This window comes from Eurypyga helias, unplaced genomic scaffold, assembly GCF_000690775.1.
Source record: "Eurypyga helias isolate BGI_N326 unplaced genomic scaffold, ASM69077v1 scaffold23026, whole genome shotgun sequence".
NCBI classification, from domain to species: Eukaryota; Metazoa; Chordata; class Aves; order Eurypygiformes; family Eurypygidae; genus Eurypyga; species Eurypyga helias.
The window spans coordinates 27,621-49,412 of record NW_010257560.1 but is presented as its reverse complement, the minus strand read 5'-3'; the positions used below and the strand labels follow the sequence as shown (position 1 = coordinate 49,412).

At 39.7% G+C, this 21,792-nt stretch overlaps 1 protein-coding gene across 1 annotated transcript in view; it reads left to right on the top strand.

The window, feature by feature from the left end:
- The first annotated feature begins 7,524 nt into the window (after positions 1–7,524).
- Positions 7,525–21,792, top strand: part of GAS2 (growth arrest-specific 2) — a 39,136-nt gene continuing 24,868 nt past the window's right edge. Inside the window, exons 1-2 of the mRNA XM_010154068.1 lie at positions 7,525–7,666; positions 16,340–16,464. Coding sequence (XP_010152370.1) covers positions 7,525–7,666; positions 16,340–16,464 — 267 coding nt within the window. The remainder of the gene's footprint in view (positions 7,667–16,339; positions 16,465–21,792) is intronic.

Here is a 21,792-nt window from a genome sequence, read left to right as displayed (position 1 = left end):
CTGTAATAGATCTTGAAGAAGAGTGGTGATGTAGTAGCAGAATCACTTCAAGTGATTTTATGTATGTAGAAGAGCAGAATGAGAGTGATTACTGGTCTGTAGTCAACTGGAAATTGCAGGTGGTAAATATTGACTGAGTAATATCTAACAGTGAGTGACAGCTCTCTCCGCTTTTTTCCTACTGCTTTGTTTAGTCCATTTTGAGAACTTCAAGTAAGGGAGCTTTCACAGTTTCACTTAGGGAAGTTATGCTGCTGTCTAGCAGATCTCACCATAGGGAACAGTTTCCTGACAGTAAAAATATCAGTTACAGAAGTTGTTAGTTACCTTTGTGCCTCTCAAAGGAAGACATTCATGTATCTTTTTTTCCCCCCTTTCTGCATATATGTGTGTGTATACACATATGTACGTGTACAGGTGAGGTGGTGGAAAAACAAGAGTAGCCCTTAGGCTGTGGACTAATCGTGTACTCTCCAGATCTGAAAAGTGTGCCAACACCGAGGCAGGAAAACTGGAATCAGTTTTCATATGTAAATGTATTTATGCTTGGACGTGCTATGTGTCTAAAACTGGCACTGGCTTGTGTGAAAGTGGTGATTGCAAGTATGGGTCCCCAGTTGTGGGCAGCCTCACTCGTTCTGGCACAAATGTGTGTTTTGTTGCTGCAACTTAACCTGTTCATGAACATTGAATCCTTTTTTTTTAAGCCTCTCTTGCACCCAGCTTGCAGTTACAGTAAGTGAACACAGTCCACTTAACTCCAGTAAAGTTTCAAAAGTTCTGTTCTTTTCCATCTGCTTGAGGTGATTAGAACTAGCAGGGAGATCCAGCAGAGACCCTTGCCAGATACTCATGAGCTCTGTTCTGGCTTTTGATCCTCTGTCTCCTCTCTTTCCAGGATGGCTGCTTTCCAACAGCATTACCTTCTCTCTAAGACAGCAGGAGATTGTCTGCAGTTATAGCCGATACCCCTCTGTCAAAGCCAATGTGCAGTCTAGTGCTCAAGTTCCAGTTCCTTCAGAGGAAACTATTGCTGCTCTTAGGTCTAAGTTGCTGTCTGCTCTCTCTACCTCTGGCGGTAAAGCTATTGCACTGTTGCGTGATCTTTTATTTCTTCTACAACTGATAGTTAATGCTTCCTCAGTCATTACAAGAGACCTTATTTCACAAGCTTAAAGCCTGCATATTTAATTCTATGAAGATTTTATGAAATAAGCTTTGAACCCAGTGTCCAAGGTAGAGTTATGCTAGCTTCTGTTCAAGTTGTTGCAGCTTTATAGAGCAACTAGGCCACTGAATTGGCTTATGTGCAAGTCTTCAGCCCCCGATAACTCCGTTCTGGCTGCCAGCTGAACAGAGCCAGTTGACTAGCTTGCCTGCTAGGTGATAGTACCTGGGTGGGCCAAAACCGGTATCTGTTGCCCAGTGTCATAGTTGAACTGATACGGTACAAAGGGAACATCATGTGGGGCCTTTGCATCAGACATAATTTGATGAATCTCTAAACACAGTTTTGTATTTGCTTTATTATTTTTTTTCCCCTCTATAGACACTATTAACATATTTCTGTTCTTTAACTGAATACAAATACAAAGAAAAATGCTTGCTTTGCTGGATGCTTAATTTCTAATTCTTGAACCAAGTCATAAACAGCGAGTGACGCATGAGCCAGACTTCTTCATCCCTGACCTGGAAGGATTGTATCTAGGAACAAGTTAAAAAAAGGAGTGGTTCAAGCCTCTTTCTGTTTGAGAACTAATGCACATACTGTAGTTAGGAATAAGGCTGAAGCGACAATGAAACTCCTGTAATCCAGAGAGCACTACATAGTCAGCAGCTACTCAATGTAAGCCATGATGTGTGTATGCTGGAACTGGATGGGTAATTTGGAGTAAAAACTTAGTGGTTTGGAATCATAAATTGGTTTAGGTTGGAAGGGAATGGAAACAGGTCTATTCTATGATATGACCTTAAAGACCATCCAGTTCCAACCCCCCTGCTATGGGTCAGGGACACCTTCCACTAGACCAGGTTGCTCCAAGCCTCATCCAGCCTGGACTTGAACACTTCCAGGGAGGGGGCATCCACAGCTTCTCTGGGCAACCTGTCCCAGTGCCAGGCACCCTCTCCAGGAAGAACTTCTTCCTGATATCCAATCTAAACCTCCCCACTTTCAGTTTAAACCCCTTACCCCTTGTCCTGTCACTACAGGCCCTTGTGAAAAGTCCCCCCCAGCTTCCTTGTAGCCCCTTCAGGCACTGGAAGGTGCTATAAGGTCTCCCCGGAGCCTTCTCTTCTCCAGGACGAACAAGCCCAGCTCTCTCAGCCTGTCCCCACAGCAGAGGTGTTTGTATGTTTAATTCACAGGGTGGAGCATGTGTACTTTCTGTGTACACACACACACACTTTATATGTACATTTTTACTATACAGCGTACACGATTTTTGTTGAAGAGTAATATTACCACATTTTTGGAGGTAAGGAAGGTGGTTGGAATAGGAAATGGAATTGAATCCAGATATCTGCAACTGAGAGTGCCTAATTATGCAGCCAGTTTTACTTTCTGGATTAAACAGTCTTTCCCTCCTGTGTGTTTTGAGTACAGAGTGTATCTTTCTTGAATTCTTTTGTTCTACCAGTTAACCCCAACAAAAGCCAGTGGAATTACAGAAGATTACTTGTTTGATTCTCATTGCTTTCACCTGATGATCACTGACACCGGTCAGCAGGTAGTGTAAGTTACACTGCTGGCAAAATACAAGCAGTCAGCTACAATACACAGAAAACTAAATGTACTACTGTAAAGCAAAATAAAAACTTTACTGTTTGGTAGAAGCAAGCAGAGAGAAACATAACCGTTTAGTGGGTTGAATCTGTTACATGTCACTGGGTGTACTGTAAACTATCCCACGCTGAACTCTTCAGCTAGACAATAAGTCTGAGAATTTGAGATGTCGTCCTTTTATTGAGAGAGGTGGAAAAGAAGCCTGTGCCGCATAAATATGACCTGTAACAAACCAGAATGAAAAGTAAAGACCTTTCCTTGTCTGCCTTCAGAATAGTAGGGGAAGAAAGCTGCTTGTTGAGGAACAAAGCATTGGAGGTAAGTTTTGAAAATGCTTGTGCACATCTCGCTTCAGCCTCAATGGTTTATAGAGAAGTGTAACATTCTGTAAAACATTCGACATGTTTATGTTGGCTGGTTTTAAAGGGCTGTATATATGATGATTTGATGTTGCTGTTAGAAAGTAGTGAGATTAGGAAAAGCAATTTTTTGGCTACTTTGTTCATACCTTAGGTCTGCCAAAAGGAAAGGATGAAATAGCTGTTGGAGCCTAAGAGGCTTGCCTCAGCTGTGGTGATGCATCCTTCAATGCTACTGTCTACCTCTGTGGCAAGTCCATTTCTCTGACCAAATTCCTCACTGCTAAGTCATTAAGAAACTTTTCTCCAGCTCACCAGGAAATATGTTAAGATGACAGATTTGAGTTGATGCTATCTGAGCAAAGAATCCAGAGCCTGTCCTTGTCTATAGGTAGAATTTTCCAAAGGGTCTTGAAGGAGCTCAGGACCCAACTGCTGTCGCCTTCACTAAGTTCAGCTTCTTCACAGATCCCAGCTAGTGTGTGATACAGTTTTAACAGTTAATGTATGGGCTATTACAGTTGATAAAGTAGATGAACATTTTAATGAACCGTAGGTACTTCAGCACCGAAGTGCTGTGAAGGCTTAAGTTCAGCTTAGAAGTTCAGTAGCGGTCTGTGTTTGCATAAAAGATAAATTAAGAATTTGATAGCTTCCAATACTTGCAGTTTGGTAACTGAGCCACAGTATCACTTGTAGAATTGGTGACAGGACCTACATGTAACAAATGGCACCCTGCTCCTTGAAGGCTGATTTTTATTTTTTTTTTTTTTAATTTTAAAAATCCAAGGTAGGAATTTTGTCACTCCGATTCTAACAAGAAGGTATTTTACTGACGTGTAGGGCAGGTTTTCAGAGAAGTAGTGGGGAAGGGTAAAATTAATTTATTTTAGAAGTGAAATTAAAGAAAATTTACACAAAGGTAAGGTTGGATTGTGTGTGATTCATCTGTGACTTTTCAGGGTTCTTGCTGGAGACAATCAGTATTAACTTTCTCATTCCACAGTCCTCTCTTTGCATGCCTGCTTTACAAATTAACCCATACATTATTGTTAATTTGAGGCTACTGTTTAAGCAGACCTAGTCCCAGTTTATAGATGTCTGAATCATTTTCAGCTTATAGAAGTTTTTGTCACCTGTCTCTCTGCCTTTCCTCAGAATATCATTCTTTTCTCTGGATCTTTTTTCGTACTGCTACAGTTACTACCAAACTGAAGCACCCATGCATCCTCTGAAATCAGAGCTCTTCCTTCTCCTACTTCTCTTCCTTCAATGAGTCTCAAAAGTTCTTTGAGAACTTCACACAGCCTGGTTGCTGAGTTTTATGAAACAAGAGGTAGGTCAGTATGAAATATATTTAAAGACGGCCCTGTGTTTTAGAGCCAAACTGAAGTTCACATCTCAAATCCCTGAATTCTCTGCTCTGTGTCTCCACAGAGATCAGCCTGAAGCATAAATAGACTGCAGTGCTTGTTTCACAGACTGAGTGGGAAACCCAGACTGCCTCCATGTAGCTACTCCAGAAGCCTTCCCTCCTTTTTTTTCTCTGGTCTTGAAGAAATGCAACTTTCAGACCTTAGAATTACTTCAGCCCCATCGGTGGCAGCAGCCTGTATTGTACCTGGCTAGCTGTCAGGCATATTGTAATGTGGTTGGTTATTAATTAGCTCCAAGATTCAGGGGACACTTCATATACATGGTCTTGGAAGAGATAAGGTAGGTGAACGTTTCCTGAGATGGAGGAGAAGGTTGTTGTCTCCATAATTTTCCCATTAGCACAACCCAGCTCAGCGTATGTGCCATGTGTCAAATTCCCAGCAGGGCACACCCTGCTTAGGGTCCCATGGTGAATATAGATGTGTGCATCCTTGAAACATAAAATTACAGGCTAATTTAGGTTGGAAGGGACCTCCAGGGGTGATCTAGACTAACCCCATCCTCAAAGCATAAATGTACAGTGAAATTATTTTCAGTGAAGAGGTGCAGTGTCTACCTGGTTCCTTTAGTACAATAGTGCTTCTTTTTTCAGGTCTATTTTTTCAACCTGTCAAAAGAAACAAATTGCAGGATTTCTATTTCTTAAATATTTAGACACATAGGTGTTAATAAACTGAAAAATTGATGCCAATACCCAATGTATTTTTACTTTTATTTGTGTATTATATATGAAGTGAACATTCAGGAATGAGAAATTTACTTTTTACCAATATGATTTCAGAGGTGATTCAAGAGAAGAAACTAGTTTCGGTTCTGGTTCTGTCTTATCAATGGAGCCTGTAAACTCCAGAAATCAGCCAAAAATTATTTTAAGGCTTTTTTTCTGGTAAGAAAGTATATGACAGAGGTATTTATACCTGATTTTTCCCATGTAATCTTTGAAGACAAGGTGATGTCAATTATCCATCTTGCCTCTGTTTCCCTCTGTCAAGAATGGAGCAGCGATTTGAAGCACCACATTGTGTGGTTCTGGTTAAAGTAACTTTAAACCTACTGTCATGTAACTCCTTAGCTGTTAGTATCATCTAGTCTGAGGGAATCTATTCTGAATGACATTCCAGAATGATTTTTGCAGTGCTAACAGCCTAATTCTTCACCCTCTACCCCCTTGTGCCCTGCCCCAAATGAACAGGTATGATTTGGATTTAATCAACCAGGAAGCCATAAATCCAATCTGACATTTTTACAGTGAGTTTTCAGAACAGAGCTTTTCTTAGATTATATAATTTAATCTGCCTTCAACTCTCTGCTTTCAAAGGAACTTCTGATAGATAAGGATTTTATTAGAAAAAAAGTAACATCTACTGATAATTCAGAAATGTATGTTTATCCAAAGGAATAAAATCTTTATGTCTCTTTCCCCCTCCCCAACTGAAAAAAATTGTCTCATTTCAGTAAGTGGTATATTCGTATTGAAAGGTTTGTCTATCTCAGGGTCAAGTTGAACTTGAGGATTTGAGGAGAGGTGTTCTCAACAGGAGCTCAGGCTTTTGCAAACAAGGAGTTTAGTTATGCAGGGCATGTTTTAAAATACTCCAGCAATTTTTATATAAGCATTAAACTATCCGAAATAGCATTTTGTATATTTGGAAATGTCAGTTACAGCACAGTTTTATGGAAAGACAATTGCTCTTTGCATTCAGTAAACATTTTCCTCTTTTTGGCAAAGGGATTTTTTTAGTATTCTTGCTATTCCAGAGCACAGATATAGCAAACTGTCTCTTTTTTTTAATGGTAGTTTATAAAGTCACTAATACCTCTTACCTGACTTGAAAAGTATGCAAAGGACAGAAAGAAATGGTCTTTGCAGTGTATCATAAGCTGAAGCCAACTAAATATGTAACCAACCAGCGTGGATCAGCTGGTTGACAACAGGCGAAGAACTCTTCCTTAGGGACCTCCCGCGCCCACTTAATGTCTGTCTAGTGTCACCTACGTAAGGCCTTGGGGCTGCTAGTTCGTGTGACCTGGCTTTCAGCAGGCTACAGCCTACCAGGCAGGAAAGTGCCTCCGCTCATGGCTACAAGCATTAGCGTCCAGGTCTGACTTTTTTTCAGAGAGAGAACAACCTTCTTCCTCAGCACACTTCTGCCACAGATGGGGAATTAGTCCTTCAGGAGCAGAGATACAGGTCCAGTGGGCCTAATGCCTCTGGCTGCTGCAAGGCTTCCAACACTTTGGTATTATTTAACGCACAATTGAAGTTTCAGTAAGTTGTCACTGAGGCACAGGAGTGTGTGTGTAAGAGGTGTATGTGGGAAGTGTGGGTGACCAGCACTAGCTGTTTTGCTGCTTTCGGAAGAAATAGTGCTATTCAGTAAATATATTTGGTGTGTTGTTTTTTTTTTTTAAGTATTCTGAAGCTGTAGAATAGACAGATTCCATTTGTTAACTGCATTTGTTAATTGTTAGTAAGTTTGCTGTAGTAGTGTAACTCAGTTGTTCCTGTGTTTTTCGTGGACCTCATCCAAAAATCTTCGAAGCTTTTCACTTATTGAATGGATATTGGATCAGGCACCGTAGTGAGGTGTTAGCTCTGTGCAAAATGTTTATTTTGATTTGATTTTAATCATTCCTTGCAGAATATTTGCTTATGTGTTGGCAACATGTAGCTTGGTGAGTACAAATGAAGTTGGCATTTGTCTGTGGGATTTAATTCCTTGCAGTGTGATCCATCAACAAAACTTCAGTCATTGGTTTTGTACTCGTGTTAGATCCACATCTGTTTGTCTGACATCTGATTTCTTAGAATCATTGTTACTGTCGTTATCTTCTACAATTCTAAAAAGAGAATCTGTGAAACTCAATGTGGTATAATGAAGTACTTTTTTTCTTTATCTTTTTTAAATCTATAACAAAACAGGTACAACAAGCGGATAAGCAATGTGCACTGCTCTGAGCCCGAAGGCACGTGGGCCTGGCCTCTCTGATATGCATCAATACAGTCAGTGGCTTGCCAGCAGACATGAGGCCAACTTGTTGCCAATGAAAGAGGATTTGGCCCTGTGGCTCACAAACCTACTAGGTAAGATACAAGTTAGAATGCAGATACTGGGCAGTAAGAAAACTATGCACTGTTATCTGGGACTTCACTCCATCAGACTTCTTTGTGTATCAGAACTAAGGGTAGTTATGATAAGGTAGCTATCTCCACATTGTGCAACTGTTAGCAAGGGCGGAAAAGCTATAGTTTGCCTCCACAGTGTTTCTTTGAGTAGCATAATTGTATTTTATTATTCATCTCATGTTTATTTCTCCTCAAATTTCTTTTTAAATGTTCTTTTTCATGTGTGCTTTGTACTAATATCATTAAGCTGAGTGGTGCTAATTACTGCCATCAGGTCTATCTTCCATCTTTATTGGTAGGCCTCCCAAAAAGTATGGGTGTACTGTCTTGAACAGAAGGAGCTGTTAAACAATTCTTTGCTGGCCAAGCGGTCTAGTGATTGATCATTGCTGCCCAAGGCAGCGCAGGCTCAGACTTGTGGAAGCTTTTGCACAGAGGGGTCTGACCCAGTGGCAGCAGCTGGGACCTGGGGACTTGCTGGTTGCAGCTGCACGTCTTGGTATGTGAAGCCAAAACATCTTGTTGATGAAAGAGGATGCAAACCAAAAGCCGGGAAAAAACAGATAACGTGAAGATGAGCAAATGAGAACCAGGAAGGAGAGACAGTTTTTTGGGATATACAACTCATTCAGAAGGTGGAATTTAGAAACTGCAAGCCAGGAAATAGTATGTTGTTTGCTGAGAGCAGCAGGGGAAAATGGCTTTTGTGTGATCTCTAAGTCTAAAGGAGTCTACCAAAGAAATCCATGACTTACAGAGTACCTCATCCTAAGGGAAATATGCCAGTAGTTCCTCTCATTAAACAAGGAGGAGAAAACATTTTAGAGGAGGTGATGTTTACATGAAACTTTTTGCTGATGATATTTTGAAAGACAATTTGGATGAGCGTTTCTAAATTTGTGGTGTGTGGTTTTGGAGGTTTGGGTTTTTTCCTTAGAAGTGTGTTCTGGTGGAAGATAGGCAGTGACTTGTCTTGGCACATGCTGTAGCTGAACCTTCTCGGTGATATCATAGGATCACACAGTATATCTGATGCCTTTCATCTGCATGTTCTGCACTGCTCTATTTCCTTCTTTTTTAAGAGGAAGGGTAGTATTGGTGTGTTACAAGAGGTGTAGTTGGTAAGTACGGTGTCAGCAGAATGCAAGAACACAGTGTTTTGCAGGTAGGTGATGCCTGTTTTGCAGTTGGAATAGTTATGAATCCACAACTGCAAAAGTGGCACTGGCTTTGAAATGACGTCTTTGTGTAGTACTTCCATTTAAATTAATGAGTTCTGAATATAAAATTGTCTAGGCAATGCCAGAACAAAATACAAAAATCCTGACTTTTCATTCCAATTACCACAAGATAGCAGTCCAAAAGACTGTTTCTTGAATCAGAAGCAGCACGTTCCATTAAGGATTTCATATATTTAAATGTTTTAAACAATGAAGTTTTAGAGGGCCGTTCTAAAACAAATAGGAGCTTGTTTGCAGTTCATAACAGAGTTCTCACAGTGACAAGTTTAGGAATGAGGTCACTTTTTTAGCAGGAAAGTAGCAACCAGCAGGAGGTTCTGAAATGCCAACTGTAATTAAAATTCTGATTTATTTATTTTTTTTATATGGGCACAAAATTCTACACTGCAGAACTACATGGGTACAACTTTCTTTTAATTAAGCAGCATACACACTTCATTTGCTTAATGCAGCACCCCCCACCTTCTCACACCAAGCTCTTCTATTCTCAGAGTTTGTCCTGAAGAGCTGAAATTACAGTGGTTTGATAAACAGCTTTGAATTCTTGTGTAGACATTGTTATTCAAATTAATAATTAAATCAAGTTAAAATTCACATTCAAAATAAATTAAGTGTGACTGAATTGAATTAATTAATATTCATATAAATATGTTATCTCAGAATTCAAATTTTGTTTAATTACTGTATAATTTAGGTTAATGAGAGGAGGGACATGTGATTGTGTTGCTCTAAGACAAAATAGGTACGAATTTATAGCGTGCTGTTACCTTGTTGTGAAAACCTGTGTGTACTCTCACTTTTCACCATCCAAAAGGATATTCAGGACACTTTTTTTCATTTGTTTGTTTTGTTGTTTTTTTTCCTGCATGGGAGAAATAATGTACTTTGCATTAATGGTCAGTAAATCTTAATGTGCATGCATGTGCAGATAACACAGCAGATAATACTCTGTGTATCCACACCCCAGTTTCTTCTATAACTTGTGTGGCCTGATTGTGAGTGTCTTTATGCCAGTTTCAGTGCAATAGGTTACTCAATTTATTAAAAGAATTAATATGCATTTCAGTTATTTTTTGCCATGTTTGTTCAGGTTTTGTTTCATCTGTGTTTTGTTCATTCATTTGTTCTGTGAATCAACAAAGGCACATCATTTTTTCAAATAAATGTAGGGTTTTTTTAATAGTATTTTAGTCAAGAACAGAGCTGAAGCTCTTTTGAAGTAGTTTGATCAACTGGTGTTTTTGGAAGTTTTTGTGGAGAGGCAAATATATTCTACACAGTGTTAAAATAGTGACAGTTTTGCAGTAGCAAAGCCTGGTGTGGATTCAAAATTACAAACTGGAAAACATTAGAAGGATATTGCACTTCATAATAGGAATGAAAGGTTTTGAAATAGGCTGGAAATGAGGAACAACTAGAATTTCACCTTACATGAGTGACAAACTGGAAGACTGAGATACATGGTGCATCTGGAAAATAATGCTGTAAGAATTTTTAACCCTGAGACTTGGAACATTTTATTCTAATTTAGCATGGACATTGTTTGGGTTTCTTTATGAGTGACCACTAGTACTTTCGTATGCATTTTGCTAATTACTTTTGGAACCACGTCAGAAACTCAGAGCCTCTGACAGTTTCTCATTGCAGCTCCATTGCTGAGTACGTTCTTGCTGCCTGTATTCTGGGCGCTGGAAAAAAGAGCATTGCAGGTGAAATCAATGTGTCAGATGGGATTGACTCATTCAATATTCCAGGTATAGAATTCTCAAAGCAGTACACGTTAGCATAGTGAGTGTTGGGGTTTGCATGCTGAAGAGGGAGATTGGAGCTGTGGATGTTGTGTTTCTTATACTCCTCTCCCTCTGCTAGGCTCTGGTGGCTCAGCTGAGAGATCAGAATCACAGAATGGTTTGGGTTGGAAGGGACCTTAAAGATCATCTAGTTCCAACCCCCCTGCCATGGGCAGGGACACCTTCCACTAGACCAGGTTGCTCCAAGCCTCATCCAGCCTGGCCTTGAAGACATCCAGGGATGGGGCAGCCACAGCTTCTCTGGGCAACCTGTTCCAGTGCCTCACTACCCTCTCTGTGAAGAATTTCTTCCTGACATCTAATCTAAACCTCCCTGATTTCAATTTATACCCATTACCCCTTGTCCTATCACTACAGGCTCTTGTAAAAAGTCCTCTCCCAGTACCCTTGTAGGCCCCCTTCAGATACTGGAAAGCTGCAATGAGGTCTCCTCGGAGCCTCCTCTTCTCCAGGCTGAACAAGCCCAGTTCTCGCAGCCTTTCGTTATAGGAGAGGTTCTCCAGCCCTCTGATCATCTTCGTGGCCTCCTCTGGACTCGCTCCAAGTGGTCAATATCCTTCTGATATTGAGGGCTCCACAGCTGGATGCAGCACTCCAGGTGGGGTCTCACCAGAGCAGAGCAGAGGGGCAGAATCCCCTCCCTCGACCTGCTGGCCACACTTCTCCTGATCCAGCCCAGGATACGGTTGGCCTTCTGGGCTGCCAGTGCACACGGCCGGCTCATGTTCAGTTTTTCATCAACCAGATCCTTGCAGTGGCAAAGTTAAGGAGATGTGTTGACCCAACTGTCTTGCAAATTGTGATCATCTCTCAGCCTTGTTTTTATTATGTGTAGAGCCAATGAAGCCCTTGGCAATGCTTTCACTGTTGATGCTCCAGATTTGGTAGAATATGTATATACTTATTTTAGTAGAATGCTCTTGAGGATACTGAAAACTTCTGTTTCCCTTTGAGCAAGCTTCACAGTCAAGCACAGAATTAGCACAGTTGGGTCATCATAATTTTCAAGCAGAGGAAAAATGGCAATGTGAAAGCAAATAGGGTTTGCGTTTCTGCTGTACTCTCCACTACTCTCTTGTTTTCTCTTGTGTGTCTGCAGAGGGGAAAGGACTAACGTCAGGAGGAGTGGGCCTCATCACCACTCTGTAGTTTAGGACAGGTACAGAGGGATGGCTTCTCTGTTTCTGCTCTGTCTATGGTGTAGAGCTCTGATCTTTTTTCCTGTTCTTGGAGGCCATTTACCAGCTGCAGGGAGTTATGATATTATAGCTTATTTAGCACTTGGGAGCCCAGGCATGTGCCCAGGGACACATCTTACAGGTCTATATTGTGGTCCCAGGTTTCAATACTGAGGAGCTTTCTGGGCTTCAGAAACTCTTAAGGGCTGGAGCAGGCAAGGTGCTGAGGAATTGGACAAGTAAACGTTGAATGTTGCACGAGTCATGTAAAAGTTGCTTGTGTGCAGAAGTGAAATAGGGTTGGAGAAAAGGAAGAGAGAGGTGATGATGTTAGGAGAGGCATTGAGTTGAAGACCAGACGTGGAATTTAAAGGTGCATTGAAGGAGAGCTTGAAGGGTGGCAAGTCCTCTGCAAGGAGGCTGACTTAGGTTCTGAATTAAAACAAAGTTTGCTTTAACTTGGTGATCATACTGTCTGTGAGGATTCCATAGCAGTACCTTTATTTTCAGCATCAGTGTGTTCAGCTCAAGCCAGTGGGAAATGAGAGTTTTAAATATCTGAATATGAAGATGTTAATTATACCAATACTTCTAGTGACTCTCCTGGCACTGATGCAGTTTCTCATTTTGTTGAGAGGCTTTATAATTTTCTTCAGTATCAGAATGCCTTTGGGATTGTTTATATGTCCCATTGCAAGTAACTGGTAATGTCTCAATGCTATTGAAACTATTTCCATTTCTGTCAGCTATTCTGGTATACGCAGTAGCCTTATCAGAAAAGAACCACTTTTGCAAGTGCATCAAATCATTGGTCTTTTTCCTTTATTTATTTTGGGTTTTGTTATCTTGTGTTTAAATGCCACGCAATTTGAGAGGGTCAGGAAGAGTAGTGTCACTGGTGCTTCAGTATTGTAAGGGCTCATCCTTCTACCAATGTGTTTTGAGATTCACCCAAGTGCAGTATTTCTATTTGCAATCTTGTAGCTGTGTCTTACCACCGAAGTGTACAATTAAAACAGTTGATTGAGTAGTTGTGGGCCTGGAGTCAGTGTCTTGCACTGCTGCTGTTAAGCTAAGTGTGGAAGAACTCCGTGCAATAATAGAGGATCCAACTAGTTTTTGGTACTTTGTTTTAGTTCTTGAGTCTCCCCGAGGCCTTCTGGAGGCTCTGGTTGTCTGAGGTGGCCCACAGGGAATCCTATATCTTCAGCCTCTTGGGCACACACCCTGGGTATGGTCTCATTTTAGTTACTCTTTCTTAGAGCTTCCAGTCTGGTTACGTTAGGACCCCCTTAGGACTGGGTGGCCTTACGGTTCGCTGCCTACAGTTTCCAAGTGGTAGTTGTCCAGGTATAACAGTTTGTCTTTTTAAGGGGCATCTGGTGTTTGTGGTGAAAGAGAGAGTAAGCAATGCTTAGAGTTTTGAGACAGCCTTCATATTCCTCAGGTTTTTTTCATACTTTTAGTGTTGGGTTTTTTTTATTATACTTAATGTTATTACCATTCTATAAAAACATTGCAAGTGCTTTCTTGTAATTATAGGGGGGTTATACATTTTTAATGGAGTTTAATGTTTTTTCCATACAAATATACAGAGCCTTTTTTTTTCCTCAGGCTATGAACATTACTCTCATTTGAATCAATACATTTCAACTGTTAAATATGTCAGAGTGTCTGTTTTAGCAAAGAAATGCCACCTTTTGGAGCCATAAAATACAGTGAATTGAAAGCTGACACCTAATATATTTTTCATTGGATACAGATGTTCAGTGCAAAACTCATTCTTTCAGCTTTCATAAAAGGGAACAGAACTAAAATACTCTGGCTCAGTACACAATACGCAGTGACCAAACTGCTAATGCGATTCAGCATTTAAAATAATACGAAAGCATTGTTAAACAGCAGAAGAAGGTAGAAGAATTTTTCAATGTCTGTTTACAGACAGAATACCTCTAAATAGGTTTTAGTTTTTTTTAATTATTTACCAGTGAGAAGGTAAATCTATAAATCATAGAGCAGACTAGATATGTAGAATGTGATTTTGCTTTTTACCTTTGTGAAAAATCATGCTTTCCAAAACACAATAAAAAACTTGAGTAGGTTTAAAAATATTTGAAAGACAGTTTTTCCAAAGAAAATTAGTCTACTATAAAATGCAATGCTGTATTAAAGAAAAGCAGATCCTCTAACATAGTGATTTTTTTTAAATTTAGCTTTCTCGTGGCTTTATACTTCTTGCCAAGAATGCTGATTCAACAAATGGGAAAATATGTAGGTTAGAAAGGTGGTGAAGGCTTTTGAGGTTCTGAGATGTTCAATTTTTGTATCTGTGGGCTATTATAATTTTAGTCCTGGCTTCAGCTGAGCTGGAGGCACTGCTGAAATATTGTCAGTTATGCACAAGCCACCTCTGAGTGTCTGCAGTGCTGCTACTGCTCTTTTGCCTGGAGAAGTCATTTAGGTATACGGGAGCTATAAAGTGGGCTATATGGCAGAGTGAATTAAGGGGGAATAAAAAGGGAAAAAACTTGACTTTAAACAGATATTTCTGAAGTAGAAATGTGTTAGAAAAAAAAAAGAACAGGTTTGGCTTCAACCAAAATATGTCTATTGTTGTACCTGAAGATGATTTGCTGCAAAGATCTTTGTCTTGGTCTTTGATTTTAAATGATCAAACTGAAAAGGCTCGTGTTCTTTTTGCCCAAGCGATGCTCAAGTATTTAACAGTTTTCAGGAAAGGGCCTAGAGAAATCAACTTTCCTTCAGCGTTTTTGGTAATCGTACTGCTTTTTAATACTGCTGTCTCCAGTGTTATAAATGACATTGACTATCAGATTTCAGTGTACCAGCAATATATTACATAAGTACAATTTTAATTGTTGATTATCTATTTCATTTTTGTTACTTTTGAATGTCAGTTTTCTCCTCGCTTCTGAATGAAAGGGTTATTGAAAAGCTATACTTTTTTTCTAAATCTACTTTTCCTTTTTTTTTTTACAAAAAAACCTTTGTGAACCTGTTCAAAACATTAATTTGTTTTCAGTTTCCAGACATCTAATGGAAAATAAATTTCCCCAAACTAACTAGAAAAACAAACAAAAAAAACCCCTATTTTGGTCAGGCAGCTGCTTGTGGGTCAAAAATCTGTGGCAAAACCAAAAAACCAACTAGCAATGGGCAGACTTATATTGTCCTGCTTGCAAAAAAGTGGGTCTGGATTAGCGAATCAGGGTGGGATGAAGAACCACTCACACTTTTTAAAAATGTTTTTTTAATTGACAAATGAGATGATAGTGTTATTCCTGTTCCCAAATGACATATGTAAATGTCACAAAAATAAATAATTCATGTCTTAATAGGAAGAGCAAGAATTAATCCTTGATGCTCTCTTGATATTATTAGAAGTTAAGACGGTTGAAAAATACAGCTCCTGGTCAAAAGTGTCCAAAGAAAAGGCAAACTTCCCAGTAGAAATGTGAAAATGGAAAACCCTCAATAAGAAATAGAAATATTTTTACCTGGAAATGATGTTAAGATGCTGGAAGCTTAGTTCAGGGTGGTAGATGATTCCCTTCTCATCTGGTCAGAATGCCCATCTCATCTTGGGGCTCTTGATCTCCTCTGCCAGGAGGATGTAGTGACGGTGAAATGGAAAGTTGTCTGGTCTGCTGTAGCCAGGGAGGACGATCTGTGGCAGCTGAAGTACAGCATCATGTAGCATGTTAATAGATAAACTTTGAAACAGAGTATTTTGGCTTTGTTCTTTGGTTGAAAATTTTAATCTGTGTGGCAAGTAGATATATTACAATAAATTTCACTCTCTCCCTCTTTTCTAATGTTCCTAACTTTACTTCTGAAGAAGCTTTTTCAAAGGAGCGTTGCAATCACTGTAGTATTTTGTCAACTTCTTGCAGGATCAAGTCTTAAAGTCTTTTAAAAAAGACACTCCTTTCCTTCTTGACATGGTTTTCTATTTCTGTTACAAAATAAGCTACAGTAGTATTAGCAACTCTTATATGACAGCTACCCACACACACTGGTGTAAACCATTTGCCTGCTGTACTCTGTCTTTTAAAACACTATGTTAAAAGCACTGGAATTTCATAAGCAAAATGAGATATGGGGAGTCTGATACGTTAGAATTATTTTCCAAATACCACATGCTTTCCTAAAGAAAGCATATAAAGCTTTCTTTTCCTAAAGAAAGCATGTTATTTTGCTGTATGTCTACCAGTAAAGCAGTACTGAGGTTATTCGGTGAATATTCAACATGATGGAAGTTACCCAGCTAAAGCATATTTCCAATTGTTGTCAAGTTTGCTATTGATTTTGCTTTTTACAGAAATGTGGTCTATACTATTGCACGCTTCCTGCCTGGCTAACTTTTTGTTTGCTGTTCAGGTAGAGAAATAACAGCAGAAACCTTTATGGAGAAATTGGATAATGGTGCCTTGCTTTGTCGGTTAGCTGAGACCCTGCAGGAGAAGTTTAAAGAAAACAGCTGTGATGCAAACAAGCCTGGCAAAGTAAGTGTCGGAAAATGTCCTAGCATGTATTATCTCTATCTGACTGTTTTGGTACTGAACCTTTTTGTGCAGTTAAGAGATTTCATTTGTGGATGCTCTGCAAATGGGCAGGGAGACAATTGCTCCGTGTAGAAAAATGACAATATAAAATTGGGGGAATTGGTACTTCTTGGGTAACTATTAAAGTAAGCGTGAGAGGAAGTTACTCGGAAAACAACTTGTGATGTGGAGGATAAGACATAGAACAAAATCTAGCAGTGTGATGTGGTAGCTAATAGAGAAAACATGATTTTTGTATTTATTTGCAAGGGGAATATTAAGTAGCTGTGGGAGGTGCCTGTTCCTCCATAAACAGCTCTGGGGAGGCCAGTAATAAAATTCTATAGTTAGGATTGTTGCCTTGAGTTTAAAGGTCCTGTTGGTGCACTGGAAGGGGTTCAGTACAGAGTTGCAGGGATGATGTGGGAAATGTGAACCTTCAGAAGATGCTGAAGAGCTTTGCAAAGATCAGGTTAAGATCTTGATAGACTGCAACCTCCCTCTAATTTATGGGAGAAATTCAAGAGGCCAGCATGTTTCTTTTTGGGAAAAGTTAAATGGTTGACTTACAGATTAATGAATTTACTGTGAAGCTGTTTTTGTTTTTCAAATTGAATTCAGATACATCTTTCTTGAAAGCTAAAACAGGCAGGTACACAGCAGTTAAAAAAAAAGCCCAGGAGATGAAATTCTAATATGTATCTTCTTGATGTTCTCATAACTAGTCTGCAGCAGAAATCAGGGCACAGCATAAAATTTATCAGCAGTTCCGAGAACTGACGGCCCTGTGTCAGCTGCAGCTGCATGAGTTGTTTTTCTTGGTTCCAAGCTCATAATTGTTGCAGAAGAAATTGTCTGGACGAAGGCAAGCGTGCTTTGTTTAATTATTTTTAACCTTCTGTGTCTTGAGGTGGGTGCAGGGGGGCATTGTTAGCTTGCTTTGGTTTTTTTTTCCCTAAAGCAAAAGGAAGAGAGAGCTAGGAAAAGAGATAAGAAGTAGAGAAGGAAGGAAACCTTCCACAAAGGAGGAAAAGACATCTGGAACTCATATTTCATATTTCAGATTGTAATCAGGGCTTGATTAGTAGAAGTACTGGATAACGCTGAGTTTCTCCTTATAATACGGTCCAGCTTTTCTTCACCTAAGTGATGGCCCGTTAGTGTTACGGTAGATCCCAGGTTGACGAAACACAGTAGTCTTTACGCTTGAGCCTAGGAACTAGCTGGGCAGAAAGAAGGGTTACTTGTTTTGGTTTTTTTTCCCTTAACAAACAAACAGACGGTACTGTTACTGACAAAAACTACTATAAAGCTTCAGTGAATACCCAGAAGGTAAACCTGGCTATGGAGTTCTAAAACATTACCTTTTCATATTTTGCCTGGTTGGTGTATTAGAAAATCAATTAAATCACAAAGTGCAAAGCATTTTTTTTATTTTTACAGACTGACATCTCAGAAAGCCATGCCTATTTAACATAAAATTCTCAGGAAAAAGCCATAAATTCATCAACAACTACAAAATTCTAGGGAATATTCGGAAATTCAAACTATATGTTTGTTACATGTTTAACCACTGCTTTCTGGGGATTTCTAGGATCGTTTGATGTGTGTGGGGTTTTGTGGTTTTTTTTTTTTTTTTTTTAAATCATCAGCCTTTTGTGTGATGATGGTGGCTCATTTGGAAAGATAACCCAGAATTGTACCACTGTTTGGTACTTATGGTTTTGCCACTGGGAAGAGGTAGAACTCCTTCTGTGTACCAACTTCCTCAGCTGAGAATACGGCCTTTCTTACTTCAGCTACCTGGCCCCCTTTTTCTGACTCTAAGTTACACTAGAAGCTAATTAGACATTTGTAATCCCATATGTTGTAATTAGATTTGTCAGTCTTTTATTTGTCAAACTGGTATAACAGGCAATGCAATTAAAGGGAAAAAAATTCTGCTCCACTGCTATTTTCTCAATGTATATTATTTCATACTTAGTATACTAAGAATTCAAAGAAATGGCAGAGTAATAGATTTGTGTCATTACAGGCTATTAGGGAGCTATTTATCCTTTCAGATTGTAATTCCCCATGTAGCAGTTCTAGGCAATAGGACTAGTCTACACACTGGAAAATCTGACTTGTGGTGCCAAGGAAATTCATAAGACGACTACACCGTATGAAATTTAGCATAGTAAGAATTCCACAATCCTCCCATGAATCATTATTATGCATTCTGTTAATAATACATGTGGAATTTTGAATCTTGTTTGGCTATTTCTTTGTTCACAGGAGCACAGAAAGAAACATTATTGTCTTTCACCCAGGTGCCTTGGTGACTTCACTGGCAGCTGGAAGAAGCTGCAGACTTCTATGGAGTCCAGCCTCTATCAAAAGAGATAACATGCTTTTCTATCCATATACATAACTTAATTTTTTTAGGTAGAAGCAGGCTGATACAAAATGAGTGGCTGCCAGGAGGATCAGCTTGCAGGCAGCAGCAGGTTGCAGCTGAGTGAAGGAGACAGGATAAGGCTATAGATAACGGCTAGGAGGAATCTTGGAGGAAACCCTCCGCAGTCTTGAAGATTTGGTCTGTTTTTATAGTGAAGTTTTTCCTTGTATGGGAGCTACTTCCTAGATGGCTAAGCTCCATAAAATACTTTGGTTTTAGTTTTGTCTTAGAGGAAGGTGATATATTCTGTTCTGCTTGATATGTGCTACTGATGATGAATTCGCTTTTGCAGCTCCTTGGGGCTGTCTGGCCAGCTGAGCAGCTATAGTCACACACATAAGAAGGCATTAAAACATAACTCTGCATGAACTGACTCATCTGTTGTTTACCATGATTTCTTAAGTTCATATTGCAGTAATCTACACAATGGCAGAGGTAAAATCCTATTGCAGGAGCCATTCACCCAGAAGCAGTACGTTTCTAATTGCTGTCAGTTTTGCAGTTTGTTTCTTAACAGAGTTGTATCATTGCCCTTCTTACTGGGGAGGTCTGAACCTCACCTTCTTGAGACCCCCTAGATCAGCATCAGTCTTTCTGAGTGTGGAATAAATCAGGAAAGCATAAACCAAAACATTTGTGCCTCCCACAGTACTGGGTTTTCCAAATCTGCAAGGAAAAAGGTGGTATTTATAGACACCCTTCCCTTTTTTGTCACGTGGAGACACTTATGGATGCTGGGGATATTTTCAAAAGAGTTAGGAAACTACTGGTAATACGACTTGGGAATACAGATTTAAGAAACTGAAAAGGAGATTAAATGTGTGTGATGTAAAAGTAAAGTCGTCTTTCTTTAAGAGTCAGAGGAAGGCAATGAAGGAGTAACTTTTCATGAGTGAAGGAGGTCGGTGGCATAGCTTTTGATGAGTGATTGAGTGGGTTAGAATCCTTCAGTGTGGAAAGAGGCCGCATGGGAGCATATGATGGAACCTGCAACATCAGGAATTGCGTGGTAGATGTTCAGTCTTTTCTGTACAAATACTGTGGGACATCAAATGAAGCGAGTAGCAGACAAACAAAAGGTGATCTTGTTTATGAACTGATTGGAAATTTCTTGTGAATGAATGTTAATGTTTACCTAGGTTCAAGAAAGAGTAGAATAAGCAATGGAAGGGAGATTTCTTGGAAGGCTGAATTCATAGAATCACAGAATGGTTTGGGATGGAAGGGACCTTAAAGATCATCCAGTTCCAACCCCCCTGCCATGGGCAGGGACACCTTCCACTAGACCAGGTTGCTCCAATCCTCATCCAGCCTGGCCTTGGACGCTTCCAGGGATGGGGCATCCACCGCTTCTCTGGGCAACCTGTCCCAGTGCCTCACCACCCTCTCTGGGAAGAACTTCTTCCTGATATCCAATCTAAACCTCCCCACTTTCAATTTAAACCCATTACCCCTTGTCCTGTCCCTACAGGCCCTTGTAAAAAGTCCTCTCCCAGCCTCCTTGTAGCCCCTTTAGGTACTGGAACCTTGTCTAGATGAGGAAGTCCCCACAGCTGAAAATCATTGGAGCCTGAGAAGGTATCGAGAGGTGTAATGTTTGATATGGTGTTAGTCTGCCCTAGATGCTTACCTACAGCCAGTCTGGGTTGGATGAACCTTGGCTGACCCAGTAGTGTCACTCATGTTCTGTCTGTTGTTGCTTGTCGGGGCTGCATACCTTGCTGGTTGTGCAGGTGGGCATGAGCAAATCTATACTTTCACAGGGGTCAAAACGAAAAGAGATTATTTTAAATTTAATAATTACTTTTTGTTCTTTATAAAGAGGCCTTTTTAGGACTGAATCCCTACAGCTAAAAATGAGCACTCAAGTCACACTCTGCTTTTGTACCTGTTATCCAGGGGAGTAATGTGTGGTTGAGAGCACTGGAGTTTGGCAGCCTCTGGTGCCATTTACGCAGCCTCTGCTCATTGCCCTTCTGAGCTTAATGCCATAATAGACACTTTTGGATATGATAACAAATACTCGGAATGCATCTTCCGTGAATATAGCTCCGTAAGCCTGTGGTGTTTGTTTTGTTAATCATTTAGTAATAACTTACTGAAAGCATTTCAGTTTATAAAGGGGAAACATTTAACTGTGAATCATTTCAAAGGCTGTTAGATGCTAGGTTCTTCTGCAAATCCCAGAAGACAGTGTTCTTCATTGTTAAGCAGCTAAACCATGCTTCACAACCTGATGATACTGAAAATGTTCATGTTGTGTCTGATTCTTTGCTTCAGAGAGAAAAAGAAGAGTTTTAAATGAAAATGGAAATTTTACACAGGGAGGGCAGTATTAGAACTGGTGTGACTGCTGTATTTTAAAGAAGTCATTTTTTCCCCTTTTTGGAGATTTACGGTCATAAATAAATCTAAACATATGCGTTTACAAAATGACAAGGAGATGACTGATATCAATCTTAATAAATGCTCAAGGCTTGCATAGTAGTAAGTTGTTGGAACTACCTGTGCTGCTGCTGCTAATGATCCACTGTCTAGAAACTACAGACTTATTATTATAGCAGGAGTTATTCCATAAAAGTGATTCATGTCACAGCATGCCATTTTGTAATTTTCTCCCATTGGCTTGGATTTCATCTCCATGCTCTCCTGGCAGTATTTTACTTTTCCTGACAGATAGTTAATTTGAGAATTTCACAGCTGTAGAAACAAATTCAAAGCATCAAGGCATGTGCAGTGTGCACAGAGCCCACATTTGCTTGGGCTTAGTTTAGTAAACCCATTAATTAGGAATTTAAGGTAAACATAAATAAATTGTGTTAATAGTTATCACCATTTTATTGGGCAGG